General features: G+C 36.5%; 1 protein-coding gene across 1 annotated transcript in view; it reads left to right on the forward strand.

Annotated features, from left to right (window-relative positions):
• Positions 1–17,578, forward strand: part of SPAG17 (sperm associated antigen 17) — a 236,393-nt gene that overhangs the window by 70,855 nt on the left and 147,960 nt on the right. The window contains exon 4 of the mRNA XM_049766018.1: positions 11,368–11,499. Coding sequence (XP_049621975.1) covers positions 11,368–11,499 — 132 coding nt within the window. The remainder of the gene's footprint in view (positions 1–11,367; positions 11,500–17,578) is intronic.

Genomic DNA, 17,578 nt, shown 5'->3' on the forward strand with positions numbered 1-17,578 from the left:
ATTTTCCCCAAGCTAGGCTGACAGGTCATAACAAATACAAATCCTGTTCTTATTGGTAGCACCTACCAATGCAATGCATACGCATTGATTGCTTTGGTTTATTTCCTTTTCCTCTATTTAAAATTGTAAATATATTTCAGAGAAAATTAAAAAAAAACATGTTTATTTATCATTCACCAGGTTGTCTTTTTTATAAAATTCTATTTTATTTTTTATATTTTTAATTTTTTATTGTGGACAAAGTGGATTACGGATCTTTCACAGTAACATTTAAGGAACAAAATGGCAATGAGTCATGGGCATTTCCATCACCAGTGTTGTCCTCCCTCCACCCCTGTTCCCAGCATACATTCCATATCTTTCTCCTTTACCCCCAGAGTTGCTTCTGTAACAAGCAAGTCCCTTCTGTGTATAGCTTGTAGATTGGGTATCGATTCTGTTGTCATTGAGTTTGGGTTTGGTGTTAAATAAGTCTGATCATTTTTTATTTCTACTCAATGTTCATACGACTGTTTGGTCCTAGTACCATCTTTTTACCACCTCAATTTATGAGGCAGGACAAGATGATTCAAGTTATGTGGTTTTGTTTGAAAAAAAAAAAAGAAAGATAAAAGAAAAAACTGGGAGGAGTCCATCTAGAGGTTATAAATGTCCATTCAAAAGAAGAAAGGAAAAAAAGAAGAAAAACATACCAAAATCAAAAAATAAACAAACAAATATCAAAACTAGCAACTCCAAAATAAAATCACAACAGCCAGTCTGTCTTTTTATGGATTACTTCATCTATTTTTCAATAATTCTTATTGTTATTAGGGGGAAATCTGAGAAACTGGAGTTTTCTGCCAATCTCAGTCCTTCATCAGAGAAATAATTTAAGGGCAAGACAATATAAAAAACAGTAAAGATTTATTAAAGAAATAATACACACTCTAGGCATGGTCACTGGTGCTTTCAAGGGAAAGATTTACTGTGGGTTGGGTAAAGGATACTTAACAAGTGAGTTAAGTAAGGGGAACTGTCTATACTTCCCTGAATCTGCATAGTTCAATTCTCTCCAAATCAACCATGTGCCTCAGGTTAGACACACCATAGTCTTGCATAGAGAATCCAATTTTCCTTCATTGTCTGGCATTAGTAGTGGATTTTAATTTAAAACAGTGTTTCTCAACTTTCTCCAGTGATGACCCCTTCCACCCTTATTTCTTTCTTATGATCTCCTCTGTCCCACCATTTTGCCTTTTAGCCTCATGGTGTGGTCCTTACATTTGCATGATTTTCAATTGCGCACCCCATTACAATTCTTTCTTATGGTCTTCTCTGCCCCACCATTTTGCCTCCTACTATCATGATGTGGCCCTTACATTTGCATGATTTTTACCTGCACCTCCCTTAGAATATTAAGGACCTACAATGGCCCATCTGGATCCTGGTTGAGGACAATTTAAGAGTTAACACTATGTGCATTATGGCCACACTGAATAACTGAACAGTTCAGAAACAAGGTATTTCATTGGTCCAAAAATATTTGATTATATCAGGGCCAACAATTAAGAGACTCAGATATCTTTTTTTATATTTCTCTTCTTTCCTCCTTTCTCGCTCCTCCAGGACTTCCATCTAAAAATCTGCCTGCCTACTCTAACATTAGGAGGTCTGCACATTTCATAATCTGTCATTGGTCTTTAGATCAATGGTTCTCTACCAGGAATAAAAATTTTTCCTTCAGACAAATTTGGCTTGTGTCACTGACCAGTATCTGGAGATATCTTTGGTTACCACAGATGGTTAGACAACACTAAACTTGTACAACACAATGAAGACCCCCCTAAAGAATGTCTTGACTCAAAATGTCAATAGCTCCAACTTGGGAGACCCTACTAAAAATCGAAAGGCCATATTTAAGTGTTAACCATCTTCCCAAAGCTTCCATGAGGTATTTGAGAAGTTTAAGAATACAAGTGTAGACTGTGCTTTTTACTATTTGCAACATACGTGATTGAAGCAGCCTTAGTAGCTGACTTGTCATGCTTCATCACAGAGGACCTAACATTTCCATCGTTTTCCATGAGAGTATCTCCAAATAAGCAACTTCAGTCATTGGTAAATGAATCATCTGCTCTTCCTGTAAAATGAAAAATTAATCCATCCAAAGCAGCCCTTGAAAAATGAAGAATTTACCCAAATAAAGTAACCTTTGATACTAAACAATAAAAATATATGTGCGGGAGCCAGAGAGATAGAACAGGGCTATGGGGTTTGCTTTTCATGTTTTTCCCCAGTGCAATCCCTGGCACTATTTATGGTCCCCTGAGCACCCCTAGGAATCATTCCTGAGTGTAGTCCTCCAAAAAATGCTCCCAAATAAGTAAGATACACATATTAGATCAAAAGTTTCCTTGAATAATATATAATAATATATACATCAACAAATAGCCATGCTATGAAAGCAACAATCACTGGAGATAGCACAGTGTAGATACACAATTTACTATGATTAAAAAATCATCCATATTTAATATTTTATGATAAAAGTTAAACAAAATTCCTTGTGTTCTTCAAGATCATCAGATATAAATTGTAAATAGTCTACAATATTAACTTTTAAGGTGCCAATAAAAGGGTAGCATTCTATTTTTATTCTTCAGTAGACATAATCTTAATTTTTAAGTGTTTTCAGAAATGGTATACTTTTTCTTCCTGATTTTTATTTTAACACTGTGATTTACAAAGTTGTTCATACTACAGTCATTTCCGGTATTAAATGTTCAAATACCAGTTCCACTCTCAATATGACCTTCCATTCATCAGTGTCCCCAATTATCCATCCACCACCATAGCCTGCCTCCTAGTAGGCGCATAAAAGTTTTACTTCATATTGCTTATTACAACACAAAAGCAACTGGAATTATCAATTATCTGTGAGCAACACAGGTAAATTTGAAATCATTGTTATATCTCTCCATAATATTGTCTAAGGATTCTGATTGGTGCTAGTTGGGCCTTCTGTGTTACCTTCTGTGTAAGCTCCTGTGTTCATACTACAAGATATGTACCATACTCCATACAAAGGTCCAAACCATATTTACTTGTCTGAGCCATCCAGGGACACTGCAAATTTTAATGTAAATAGAAAGATGACTTCCCTCTCTGAATTCTTTTTTTTTAATTTTTTTATTTTGAATTATGAGAACAAAAGATGCAAAGAAAGAGGACAAGGTAAAGTTACAGTGGAAGGACAATCAGCCATAACATAATTCTCAGACGAAGTCCCCTTGCTGATATCTTAACTTTGAACTTTCAGCCAAAGAACATTAAGATAAATAAAACAGAATCCATGTACAATTACTTTGTCCCTCAAGTCCCCAGATTGTAGCACATTATAATATTTCTTAACAGCACACAAGGCAACATAAAGCCATAAAACTTATGTAACTCCTTAAACATTAGAGGCATAGTATTTTTTACATTTCCATGTACATGCATATTAGCTTAAGTTAACCTCAAATTTTAAGTGGGTGCATTTAACCTCAAATTTTAAGTGGGTGCATTTTAAGGATTAGTGTCAAAGCAGCACAGTTAAAATGGTGTTAGAGTGGCAATTATTGTTTGCATAGGCCCACCAAAATATGAGAGGCATGGAAAGGAATAACCTTGGCCTAAATACAAAGAAATCCTACCCCTGAAGTTTCCTGGCATAAGACCAACTCTAGGCTTCAGGCAAGTTATCGTCCAATCCAAGACATTGTCTGTAGTGCCAACACACTTTCACACATTCTGCCCTTTTGCATACCCCTTCATAAGATCATATTTCTCTTTAACTTCCTTAGTTCCTCTCTGAATTCTTAACCACAACACCTTTTACTTATGAAATTATTCCATTGGTCTATCTTTTGTGTAATTAAAAATTAATCTTTTATTTAATTAAAAAGAGTTAATCTTTTTTGTAATTAAAAAATAAAATCCTAAAGTTGGGACTGGAGAAGCAGCAGGGCATTTGCCTTGCACATGGCTGACCTAGTACAGACCATGATTTGATCCCCTGGCATCCCATATGGTTCCCCGAGCCAGGAGCAATTTCTGAGCGCATAGCCCAGAGTAACCCCTGAGCATCACTGGGTGTGGCCCAAAATCAAACAAACAAAAAAAAACAACCTTAAGGTTTAGCCACTTGTTAAATAAGAAATAAATTGTATTAATGAATGAATGCACTTCATTCAAATGAGTTCCTAAATTAAATCTTTTCTATTTTAGTAGTAGGCAGGAGGGATTTAGAAGCAAAAGGATGCAACAGAAGAGAACGGGGTCACAAAAGCTGGAAACAAACTTTATAATTCCACTTAGCCCGTGAACTATAGATATTCATTACTTTCTGCCTTGTGATTCTCAGGAGTGGCTTCTGGCTCTTTGCTTAGAAATCACTCCTGGTGGGTGCAGAGAACCATAACAGATAACTATCATGCCTAACTCTAAATAAAATAAATGAAACTATTTTCCTACTATCTGCTGTCCCACAGACACGCCTTATTTCCAATATTATGCACAAACTATATAGATAGCTATTTAAAATTTTAATCAATTAACGTATAAAATTGAGGTGGTTGGAGATAGTACAGCGGATAAGGTATTTTCCTTGCATGTATCTGACCTTCGTTAAAACCCTAGAATCTCAAATATACTTCTAAATCTACTAGTAATGAGCCATGAATGCAGAGCTAGGAGTAATCCCTAATCATTGCCAGGTATAGCCCTAAAGAAATAAAAAAGATTTATTTTAGAGTTTTTTAGAGATTTTTGACTTTAAAAATTTTCAGTTTTATTATGCATTAGAGCCTTTATCTTGCATGTGTTTGTTCTATTGGATTCAAGTCCCAGAACTGTTCCTCGTTCCAAAAAAATTCACTCAGTCATAGGAACATTATTCAAGTGAACAGCAATTACATGTGGTAGGATGCAACTGTATAGTACAAATAATGAAGAGGTAAGATAATAACAGATAAGACCCAAAAATTGAACCATCCTGAAATTAAGGTGGAAAATCTGAGAATATTCAGTGTTGAGGAAATGGGCTTTTTATATTGCAGTGTAAGAGAAAAAAAATACAACTAACTTTTCAAATGTAAATTAGAAAACATCACTCAATATGTAAAAATGCATGTTTGGGCCCAGAAAGATAGCATAACAGGTAGAGTGTTTGCCTTGCACGTGACCAACCTGGGTTTGATCCCCGGCATTCCATATGGTCCCCCTAGCCTGCCAGGAGTAATTTCTGAGCACAGAGCTAGGAGGAATCTCTGAGTGCCACCAGGTGTGGCCCCAAAACAAACAACAACAACAACAAAGTGTATGTTCATTTGATAGAAGAATAAAATGAAATTTCCTAAATGTCCTTCAATAAGAATCAAACTGGTGGGTCCAGAGTGGTAGCACAGTGGTAGGGCATTTGCCTTGCACATGGCTGACCCAGGACAAACATGGGTTCAACCACAAGCATCCCATATGGTCCCTTGAGCCAGGAGCGATTTCTGAGCACAGAGCCAGAAATAACTCCTGAGCATAGTTGGATGTGGCCTTGAAAACCCCAAAACAAACAAACAAAAAAGAATCAACCTGGTTAAATAATTCATCAAGGAATTCATAGAAAGGGTATAGAAATAATTTCTAAATATAGAAGTAAAATAGGGCTAGATAGTACATCAAGTAAAGATCTTTTCTTACATGTGTCTCACCCAAATTTGATGCCAGATGGTCCCCTGAACAGTGCCAGTAATGATTCCTAAGCTAAAACCATGAGTAACCCCAGATCATCACCAGTTGTGACCCAGTCCCCCCAAGTTAAATAATCCCGTAATTATAGGTGTAAGTAATACATGTCAGTCCAGTAAGCTATCCTAGATTTTATTTGTTTTGTTTTGTTTGTTTTTGTTTGGAGGACATTCCTAGTAGGTTTGGGGGGCCATATGGGATACTGGGAATCAAACCTGAGTCAACAGCCTCATGCAAGGCAAATGCCCCACCCACTGTGCTATTTCTCTGGCCACCCTAGATTTTTTTTTGTGTAAAGACAAAATCACTGACTACTTGAAAATATTAAAGTATTATTTTATAAATAATAAATGTAAATGAACATAATAAGTGCATGAGAACTTACATCAGCATTCATGAAATTGGTTTAAAGAGATTATCCTTGAAAGAGGGCATAATATGGAAGCCTCTTCATTATACAGACTTCTGGTGCTGTTTGGATTTTTTTATCATGATAAATGCTATTAAGTATCATTATGTTTAATCAGCTCTATGATGAAGAAAATGAGTTACCTCAAGAGATGTTAATACCACAAGAAATTGATCTTTAGAGTATTTAAAAGAAAAATACTATTTTTCAGTCCTCTGTTAGCATGAAATAAGTAAAATTTATATTCTTGCTGTTTATGGAAACGTTTATACATCCAAAACACTGCATTCTTGATAAATAAGTTCTATCCCATGCTTCATCATCTCTGTTCCAGTAAAGGAAGTCTTTGAGAAAATAAAAAAGAGGGGTGGTATACATTGTATGATTGAAACTCAATAATGAAAACTTTTATGAACACAGTGATTAAATTAAGTAATTACTTTATTTAAAAAAAGAATAAAAAATTTTTGAGAACTAATAGTTAAGTGAAATTTTTAGAGGGAATGTCTTCTCTTAGAGACCCTTCTTTTTTTTTTTTTTTTTTGTTTTTTGTTTGGGGTCACACCCGCAGCGCTTGGGTTACTCCTGGCTCCACACTTAGAAATCACTCCTGGCAGGCTGAGGAGACCATATGGGATGCCGGGATACGAACCACTGTCCTTCTGCATGCAAGGCAAATGCCCCACCTCCATGCTATCTCTCCAGCCCCTTCTTTCTTTATTTTAAGGCAGTTTATTGATTGATTGATTGATTGATTGATTGATTGGTTTGGGGACCACACTCAGCAATGCTCAGGGGTTACTCCTGGCTCTGTGCTCAGAAATTGCTCCTGGCAAGCTCAGGGCACCACATGGGATGCCAGGAATTGAACCAGGTCCATCCTGGGTGAGCTATATGCAAGGCAAATGCCTTACTGTTGTGCTATCTCTCTGGCCTTAACTACCTTTCTTTCTGTCTTCCCTCCATGGTCCTGCACCAGAATATCCCATTCTTACCTACACCATCTCTTTCTTCTGGCCAGTTCTAGGCAAGAACCTAGAAAATATAGCTCCCAAGTCCTTATTCAATTGAAATAATTATAGAGCAAGTTAGACAACAATAACGATTTCAGCTACTCTGTTTGCTTTTTAAGCACACCAGGAAAATGGCTGTTGACCTCAAGGACGTGTCAGTCAATCTATATATTTATCAATCAGATCCACCTTGCATCTATAACTATACAGCCATGTATGCATCGATCATCGTCATATTACATATGTTATAGGATGTATGTGTTTTTATGTATATGACTATACATGTAAATGGGTTTTCATAGAATTGTCTAACACTATTCTAAGTGTTTCTCAAAGCAGATACTCACTGTGATTCTATGTTGGAGTACCAAGAGACATGGACAGAGGATGAGAAAGCACTATTGTTCAATCCCCATACAAGGAAAAAATTTGGTTTCTGTGTTACATTTTTGTTGAATCAGAATATTAGATAGTGATCATGACCTAAGACTTTGAGCCAAGTCAGTGTTGAGGGAATTTTTTAAAATTTCCTACTATGCTGAGAATTACAAACTTCCTAATAGAAAATGGGACATCCACCCTCAAAATAACATCTCCACATGAGAAAATTTAATGAGTTTCCCTGCCTCAACTGCACCCCTAAAAATCACTTTTCCACCTCCAGCACCTCCAAGATGGCGCTCCACCTGGGAGATCAACCTTAACCTTTTCCTCGCCCACCCCTCACCCTGGAAGGCTGCTTTGCCTGACCCAAGTACCCCCCCCCCAAAAAAAAAGTCAGCCCTAGCCTGGAAACAGTTTTATTCTTTCTTATTGAGCCTCATTTGTCCATAAAATTCATTTCTTAAGTGTTTGACTCATTTGGTATTTTGCCTTGATGACTACCCAGATTTTGACCTATTAAAAAAGTGGGATTTTTGCCTAGCTCTGGAAGCTTAAGTTACTCACTAACACCTCCAAGCACACCATTCCCACCTTCTCTTGTATTCCTTGTCATCTAGCCTTCCATTGTATGCATATTCCCAAATATTTATAAAGACACCCAAAAATACAAATATATTGGTGAGAAACTAGATGAGTAACCCTTACAAAGCTGAAAGATTGAAGATTTGATTAAATTTTGATTAATATAAGTAGCGCTTGCCCAGGACTATTTTTCGAAGGTATGTAAACAGTTGGATTTTCCTTTCAAATTCTATTTCTTTTGCCTTTTTTCTTCCTGCGAAGCGGATTTTGCAAACAAAGCTCCTTGAAATTTTTGACTTCTCTCCTGCAAGCAAACCACCCGGCTCCTGATTGGATGGAATGGAGAATTATGGGGTAGGAGAGGAAAGAATTTTCATAGAAAGTCGTTTGTAAACATTTCTTTTGCATTCTCTCCTGGGAATGCTCCACAACAGACCAAACAAATTTCAGACTCATTTTCACTTCCCCAGAGACTTCTTTTATCTTCTGTTATCCCAAAGTATTCACATCTCATTCCTCTCCAGGGACAAACCAAAAGAAAAGTGACAAGTGTGGGTTATTAAGCTGCCTTAGAATGAACTCAGTCATGTCCACTGCCTTCCTTGGCTAACTGGTGCCTGTCTGACCTCCACATAGCCCCAGCGGTGACAGGAGGTAGGAGCCTGCTTCAGACCTTCATGGCAGCCTACCCCTCCCCTAGTTCCACTGCTCAGCAATTCCAACGACAGCCCCTCACTGCAGACTTGCCTGCATTACAGTGGGGTTACAGTTAGGTTGATACCGTGCCAAATTTACATTTTAAACCCAGCTCTCTACAGACAATTTTAGACCGACCAGAAATAGCTTTTATGGCCTGCAAAATACCTTTCTCTGGGGACATTTTGTTGTGCTTTGAGTACATTTTCACACAGTGAGGTAACCTGTATAGACTCGAGTCATAGACACACAAGGATAGGGGTAAGGAGCAACTCCAGAGACGACCCATCCATCACCACGACGCCAGGCAGGCTTCCCCCAAGTCACTCCAGACATAGATAAATATTCTGTGTTCACAGGTCATCAGGAAAAAAGGCTCCACACCGCTCCGGGGTGACCAAGTTTGGTGTTGACTTCCCTTCAACACTGTTATTATACTTGGATTACTGGGAAACGCCCCCCTAACCCCCACTGGACTGCTGTGAGCTTAGAAAACCCAAATTTGTGCATATTTTTGGAGCCAGATGTCAGCAAGCAGCCAGATTGTCAACACAGTTTAACGGTCTTGAAAAATGCCTATTTCAAACCCAGTACCTCTACTCCAGGGGCCGGACCCAATTTGATAAGTTTTCACTTTGCAGTGAATGCACCACTGTCCATCCCCCACTCAAATCTGACTGTCAGTAAATGGGGAGGTTATGCAAGTTGATCTTTAGTCATCCCTGCTCTTAAAGGTCCACTTTGGTCAAAATAAAACGTATTTAATTAAAAAAAAAAGATCACAGCTATTATGTCCCTGCCCCTAACTTGTATTAACAGGAGAACTGCACAGAAAGAAGTGGCCCAAATAAAAATTGAAAATGAAAACATAGTCTTAAATTAAAGGTAACTGCCCTTTTCATGAGCAGTGCTCTCTCTCTCTCTCTCTCTCTCTCTCTCTCTCTCTCTCTCTCTCTCTCTCTCTCTCTCTCTCTCTCTCTCTCTCTCACACACACACACACACACACACACACACAAATCCACACACAGAGTTTTCTGTTCCTTTGGTTATTGGAAATAGCAACTTGAAAGAAGGCCTTTCTCTTGGCTTTTCTTCTGCCATGCAATGCATGCAGCAAACCCCCATCATCTTGGAGAGGTCCCATTCCATTTTGGCAAAGGCTAATTCACAGGGCCTTGTGCAGTGAAAAGCAAAAACACCCAAGAGCTAGCTCTCTTTCTTTGGGCTATTTCCCTTGGCAAAGTGGAAATTCATGAAGAACCCCATTGGTCAGGAAAGTCCAATGGCAGGAGTGGTATGTACCTCAAGCAAGACCTTGCAGTTGGATGAGCTGTCTGTGCTCAGTGATTGTCTGTGCCTGAGCCTTGGTCTTGAAAATCGACACCATATGCGAGTTGGAGGAGTAATTGCTCCGAGGGGGGAAGAAATGCAACATGTCAGAACATTTTAGTAACACCTAATTCATCCTGGGGTTATAAATAAATCTGTGGCTTGCTTAAAAACAAAAGTCGAAAAATACTTTGACTAGATTACTTTTGTGACAGCGCTTCCGGCAGAGGTGAACTTTATTAGCGAGACAACATGAAGAAAGAGAAACACATAACAACTTTTTATGGGATATTTTACGTGATTTTATTTTTTTTGCAGTAAATAAAGTGGTTATAGGACTCCAAGGAAAAGGGCCCAGATGTTAGAGAGTTGTGCGAAATTTAGGGGAAGCAAGCTGTAAAAAGTGCAGCCATAAAGCAGCCTGCCAGTGCCACACATCTGGACAATACAGCTGTGTGTTCCCAGTGGCTGTCGTCACCCCCAAGAAAACTCAATAACCTTATTTCACCCCAATTAGGCTGCATTCCAGCGGGATCAACGTTTATATTGCGAGGGGTGAGGAACGACATACGCGTGGCACCTCTGTGTCAAACAGCTTTTATCTTGGATTCGAATTTGGTCACCAAGAAATAAAACACTGCTAACATAACCCTTTCCATTATTCTAAAACTCGACTTAACTTACAACGTCCTAATAAGTCACAGGTTGACAGTTTTGACTCTTGGTGGTGCCAAACAATAGACTTTCTATTGAAAAGAGACTGTCTATGAAAAGTGACCTGTCCCTCATGGTGCACAGCCTCCCCTTCTCTGTCCTTTTTTGGGGGGTCTAGACTATCATAGAAAACATTCTTCTTCATTGGGAAAAGAAGTTCATTTGTTTTTAAATGATATCTTTATTTAAGCACCATGATTATGAACATGTTTGTAGTTGGGTTTCGGTCATAAAAAGAACATTCCCCTTGACCAGTGCGCCATTCCCATCGATTGACACAAACCCAATTTTTGTTGAGAATAAATGCTCACTCTCTGTGGTATTAGGACATTTTTTCCTAAATTTTGCAATGAGGCACCTTTGCAGGAAGACAAATATGACCCAACTCAAACAGCATTTCAGCTTTTTAGCCACTGATGGAGGCTCTGCCAAAGGCTTAAAGTGCCACTTTTGTTAATAAGCTTATTTCTTTGTAGGTGTTAATGGCAGCAAAAGCAATTATGGAGAATGGCGAGAAATTAACTTTACCGCTGATAGGAAAACTCTTGAAATTCCAGCTTCTCCACATTAAATCCAAGGACCAACAGCGACGGGAAAATGAAAAGAAGGTACTGTTAGGGAGTGAATTTTCTAGAGAGCAAGCAGTAAATGAATGGCATTGAAACCTGGTGCTCCAGGACCCCTTTACCTTGGCATGGTTAGAAGTTACTTCAACTTCTTAGGAGAAAGTCAAAAGTCAGTCATCTCTTAGAGGAGTTATATCTTCTCAGAGACAAGACCATTAAAAAAAGTTCCTTTAGAAACAGGACAAATTTAAGGGCTTGTGGTTGATTGTTTTTAATTTAATCAATATCAAAGCAGGGAATCAAAGAAGTTGGGAAAAGCATGTAAAAATAAGGGGTGAATTAATCATCAAAGTCAGGTATATTTAAAATATTTTATATGATGCAAAACAGAAGTATCTATTAAAGTAATTGGCTACATCTATATCTTCATAATAATCTGAGTATTTCACCATCAGTCCATCACTACCATGCCCATGTTATATGATTATTTTTTCACATGTCGCTTTTTTTTATTTAATTTGCCCATGAAAATAATTTTGTTCTTTCCAAAGCTTTATTATTTTCATCTGAAAAAATTTTTGAATTCTTTTTGAAAAGAGATTCCAGGTTCAAATCCATTTGCTATTATTATTACTCAAAGAGATGTTTTTCCAGAGTAAAGTGCTATTTTTAATATCATGCCAGAATTAATTTTTTGAAAGTTGAACGTTTTTGTTTGTGCCTGAATAATGCCTTTTGTGTGTATGAAATAGATTTCAATGTAACTTGTGCTTTTATATGCCAAAGTGAAAGAGTCAAATAAATTAATGGAAGAAGAAAGAAAGTAAATATGTTCTACAAATAGCTTACCTGTAGAAAGGTTATCTAATCTGGGTTACCTATTTGAACTTGACTCATAAGAACAAAGTTATAGAAAAATAATAAAAACACCTTATAATTGCAAAAGAGGACTTAATAGTTTTCAACGAAGTCCTCTCTATAGAATTGGACTAAACTGGTATCTACTATCCTTAGGAAAATTCTCTTTATATGAATTCAGTCGATGAAATATTTTTCCATCCATTGAATCTCTTTTCATCTTGTCCAGGAAGGTTTGTACCTTAAGGAAATACACAGTAAAATTGAGACTTGGCAGAAGAAAATTTGGAAAATTGGAAACTGGTATAGAAACATATTTTCATGCCTGTTTAAATTCCAATGTCATAGGAGAATTTGAATTATAAAAGTAATGTATGAAAACTCTTGCACCCCCTGATCGCTTTGTGGTTTTCCCAAGCACTTACTAATATACCTACAGAGTTAATAGGTGTCAGTTACTTGTTTGCCATCAATTTAAAGTGAGTAATTGTGGTAGAAGTCGGTTTTAGATTTCAGTTAACATATTTTAAGTAGCAATAACTGGAATACTCTGGCAGTACATGCAAAGCTTTTAAAGTTAGCAATAACAAAAATTTTTGTCTGCGTTGTTCCTTTGCTTTCTGTCTTTGAAATGTGAAGTCAAAATAATAATAGTCTGAGTGTTAATCATATGAGTTTATGAGATACAGAAATAATCAAACCATTGATTGAAAATGCAAGTATTCTAAGAAATGGTGGCTTGAAATTTTAATATGGGTTTTAAAAGAGTAATATACGTGTAAATGAATACTTCAAGCAATTATATAATCCAATTTGATGTCTTCGTTAAACTTTCTCCCCAAAACATCAGCCACAAATCTGGGAGTTGCCAACGTCATGAGCAAGTGTTAAATAAGATGATGAAAACTAAATGTTTCGAATTACTCTCCAGGAAACTCTCTTGGTAAATATTCAGGGAGTTACTTGATATCTGTGTTCATTTTAACAATAATGCCTAGCAGGTCAGTTGGAACCACCAAGATTATTTAGGTTCATAGAGATAGCACACTGAATAAGGCCCTTGCCTTGCATGTGTCTGGCCCAGGTTTGATTCCTATTACCCCATATGGTCTCATGAACCACACCAAGATTCCCTAAACACAGAGCCAGGAGTAACCCCTGAAAACTTTGACCTGACAAAAAAAAAATAAAGTAAATAATTCAAAAATAAAATTATTGCTTGTAAGCTGGAGATTTTGGCAGAAAGCGAAGTATAAAGGTATGCTTTTATATATACAAGCCAGGCTGTGGATTACAAAATGAATAAAGGGAAAAGATGATTCTACCAAAATCTTTCTTTTTTTTGAACCCAGGGTGAAATTCTGAGATTTCTCCAAAGGACATGACTGTCTTTTCAGGTTTTTAACATCAATGTATGGATGGTTCTTTTCCAATGTTAATGTTGTTCACATATATACAACACAAAGAGGGATTTGTATCTTTTATGTTCAAGTTTTAGACTTACAAATTTTTAAATGAATATTTAAATAATCCATAGAAAATGATGAGGGACAGGGGGCAATGGGTTTGGTGATGGAAGGAAATTACAGAACTAAATAGCCAAGCCAGAGACAACAAAAATGAAAACGTGAAATCCAATCTTTTAACACCAAAATTAAATAATGGGCCTTTTAAGATGGTGGACTGGGGGCTTCGAGTTGGGGGCATTGCTTTTGATTACATTCATTGAATTACTTATATCACTTTGTCTGGGCTATGACTCCTTTGGTTTGTTCAAGAGGAAAATTACGGGCTAGATTAAATTTGTTTTAAAATAGAAGAAAAATTATTTCTTAGAAGAACAGTTACTTTAGAAACCTTTGTGGGCCCGGAGAGATAGCACAGCGATGTTTGCCTTGCAAGCAGCCGATCCAGGAACAAAGGCGGTTGGTTCGAATCCCGGTGTCCCATATGGTCTCCCGTGCCTGCCAGGAGCTATTTCTGAGCAGACAGCCAGGAGTAACCACTGAGCACCGCCGGGTGTGGCCCAAAAACCAAAAAAAAAAAAAAAAAAGAAACCTTTGTGGATGTCTTCAAATTATATTATTGCCTCTCTCTAACTTAGTTGAATTATGGTCTGTCTCTAATTTGTTTACAATTTAAATGAATCATACCTATTTAAGAAACATTACCAATTGGGAAACTCCATGTTGGTTACTTCTAAATATGTATATCATGAAGAATATATACTGTAATTATGTAACTATAACTTAGTATTTCAGAATTTTGGTTTAAGATTTTTTTCATAAAATTATTCCAAATTTAATTTTTTCTATTCTAATATTAGAACAAGTGTTTTGTTTAGAAATTTCCACACATATTATCCCTCTACATTCATCTCAACATTTATTTCACATTTGCTGCTTTATCCTACCAATTTATAGTTAATTAAATTAAACATTTAAATAAATAATATGCTGCTTGAATATTTGTATTATATTTGTTAGAATTTTAAAATAAATTGCATGATATCTATTCTGATCCATGTATTTAACTAGTCATCTAAATATTTTAAGTTAATTTACATTTAACTATAATTTATATCTACACATTATAGATATTTATTTAAAACAGAAGTCCCTGGATTTTAGTTAATAATGCATAAAACATATCAAGGATTCAACTAAAAGAATATGTATCTTCAAAAACAGGTAGAAATTAAAAAAAACAGGTGAAAATTAACATAATATAAAAATAACCCTTAAAATAGTCTATAACTCAAAAGGGTTTCACAAAGATACAAATATCTTTTAACAGTGCTTTCACTTTAATTTTGGATTCAACCAGTCCCTATTTTCTTAGAGATTTGCAGCCATCTCTTTTACATAAAAGCAGAAAATTCTTTCTCTTTATGGCGTATACACTGAATACAAATTACCTTGTTTCCCAGAAGTAAAGAGAATGGAGATATGCAGAAAAGAACTATGGAGAGATGGCATTAAAACAATTCAAAGCTAAAAGTGCCTCAATGTGTTAAGTCATCATGAGGAAGAGACCAACCCACCCGGGAGGGCCTGATCCAGAGAAGGGATGAAGAGAAAGTAGGTTAGTTTTACAGACATTTCCATGCAATTCCATGAAATGCAAAGCTTACTCCATTCGAAACCTTGAAACACTGGAAAGCAGCCAATGTAAGCCATTGTGTGTGTGTGTTTTGTTTTAGAAAGAAATGCCATAGGGACATACCGGGAAATTATAGGCTGGTTAGTTTTGATTCGGTTGTGGTTAAAAATCTTCAGAAACTATTCAAGGAAATCAAAGAGAGGAAGAGCAGGAATCCAGTGGAGAGAGTAACCATGTGGTTTCAGGAAAGAAATCACTCACCTCACTAACTGGATGGAATACTTTGAGGCCAAATGATCGAAGTAAGGATGCTATGAACTGTTGGATCTAAAGCAATACAAGGTTCAACAACTCAGTTGGCTAACTTGTCTATAATATAGAATAACACCTTCTTCACTGGGGTGCTTTCTTTTGTCTAATGTTGTTTTGAATGGCCTTAAATTTAAAAACAACAAAGGAATATCTGCCTTGATGGTGCATAGACTAATTGATTCTATTTGAGACTTTTACCACTATCCTAGTAGTCAAGTTGTCAAATTTATTTGTTGAGTTTATTCGGTTCTCACTAATGCCTTCTGATTCATAAAGCAGGTTGTTTAGGATACTACACTAAGTAAACAAGTTATTTTAGATACTAGTGATATGTTTTATTCCATTAAGTAAAATCTTATTTCCTTTTTTTTTGGGGGGGGGGTTCAGCAAGCCCATGGGCCGCTGTGGTGGTGGTTCTTTTCTTTTTTTAACTAGCACATATTCTTTATTGTTTAGATTATTTCTAAATGCTATATATACCAAACCAAATATGTCCTTTTTAATTTTTTTGTTTTTATTTTAAATGATCATTTAAGAACTTAGTTACAGAAATGTTCACATTTGGGTTTCAGTCAGTGCAACTTTCTCACTACCAGTGTTCGACATTCCCCGTCGTCGCCCCACTTCCTGCCTATCTCTGGGGCAGGCATTTTGCTTCTCTCTCTCTCTAACTTTCTCTCTCTTTCTTCTTCCCTCCCTCCCCCTCTCTCCTCTGTGACACTGTGGTTTGCACTATTATTAATAAAAGGCTGCCACATGTATCACTTTATCCCCTTTCAGCACCGAGTTCTTGTGCAAAGTAATCAGTTCCAACTATCATTATCATGGTAGACCTTTCTTTTTTTAATATCTTTATTTAAACACCTTGATTACAAACTTGATTATGGTTGGGTTTCAGTTATGTAAAGAACACCTCCCTTCACCAGGGCAACATTCCCACCACCAATGTCCCAAATCTCCCTCCTCCCCACCCTACCCCCACCTGTACTCTAGACAGGCTTTCCACTTCCCTCGTTCATTCACTTTGTTATAATAGTTCTCAATGTAGTTATTTCTCTATCTGCACTAATCACTCTGTGGTTAGCCTCATGTCTTGAGCTGGACCTTCCAGCCCTCCTCTCTTTTGTCTCTGAAAATTATTGCAAGAATGTCTTTCATTTTTCTTAAAATCCATATATGAGTGAGACTATTCTGTGTCTTTATCTCTTCCTCTTACTTATTTCACTCAGCATAATAGATTCCATGTACATCCATGTATAGGAAAATTTCATGACTTCATCTCTCCTAACAGCTGCATAATAAAATGATGGGGATTCTTAAACAATTGGACTGGTTGTTAGATTCAAGGGCCACAGGATTCGATGGTGCCTTCTTTAAAAAATATATATAAACTTGTTTGTCTTCCCTCAAGATACAACTCCAGTGCAAACAACAACAATTGCCACTCTCACACCATTTTTACTGTATTTCTTTAACTCTTACCCTTAAAAAAAAAGAGCTTACTACTAAACCTTCTGCTAGTGCTTTAGTAAGTTCATTGGTGATTCAATAATTTTCAAAAATATACTTGCTACTGAACTTTTTCTTCTTGCTTTTCTCTTCCATCTCTTTAGTTTTTCTTTCATTGTTCTATTTTTTTAGAACTTTGCTTTTGTTCTTCCTGAAACAAATGTATTATGATCAGTTATGTCAACTATGTGATGCATTTTTTAAATAAAGTTAATTAAAAAAGAGACAATTCCTAATCATCTTTTGATACTATGCTCTTTTCTTTACATCACCAGTAACTGTTTTCCTTCTTGCACTATAGCTATAAGTTATACAATGTATATATTTAGTACAACTTAAG

Source organism: Suncus etruscus, chromosome 19, assembly GCF_024139225.1.
Source record: "Suncus etruscus isolate mSunEtr1 chromosome 19, mSunEtr1.pri.cur, whole genome shotgun sequence".
In the NCBI taxonomy this organism is placed as follows: domain Eukaryota; kingdom Metazoa; phylum Chordata; class Mammalia; order Eulipotyphla; family Soricidae; genus Suncus; species Suncus etruscus.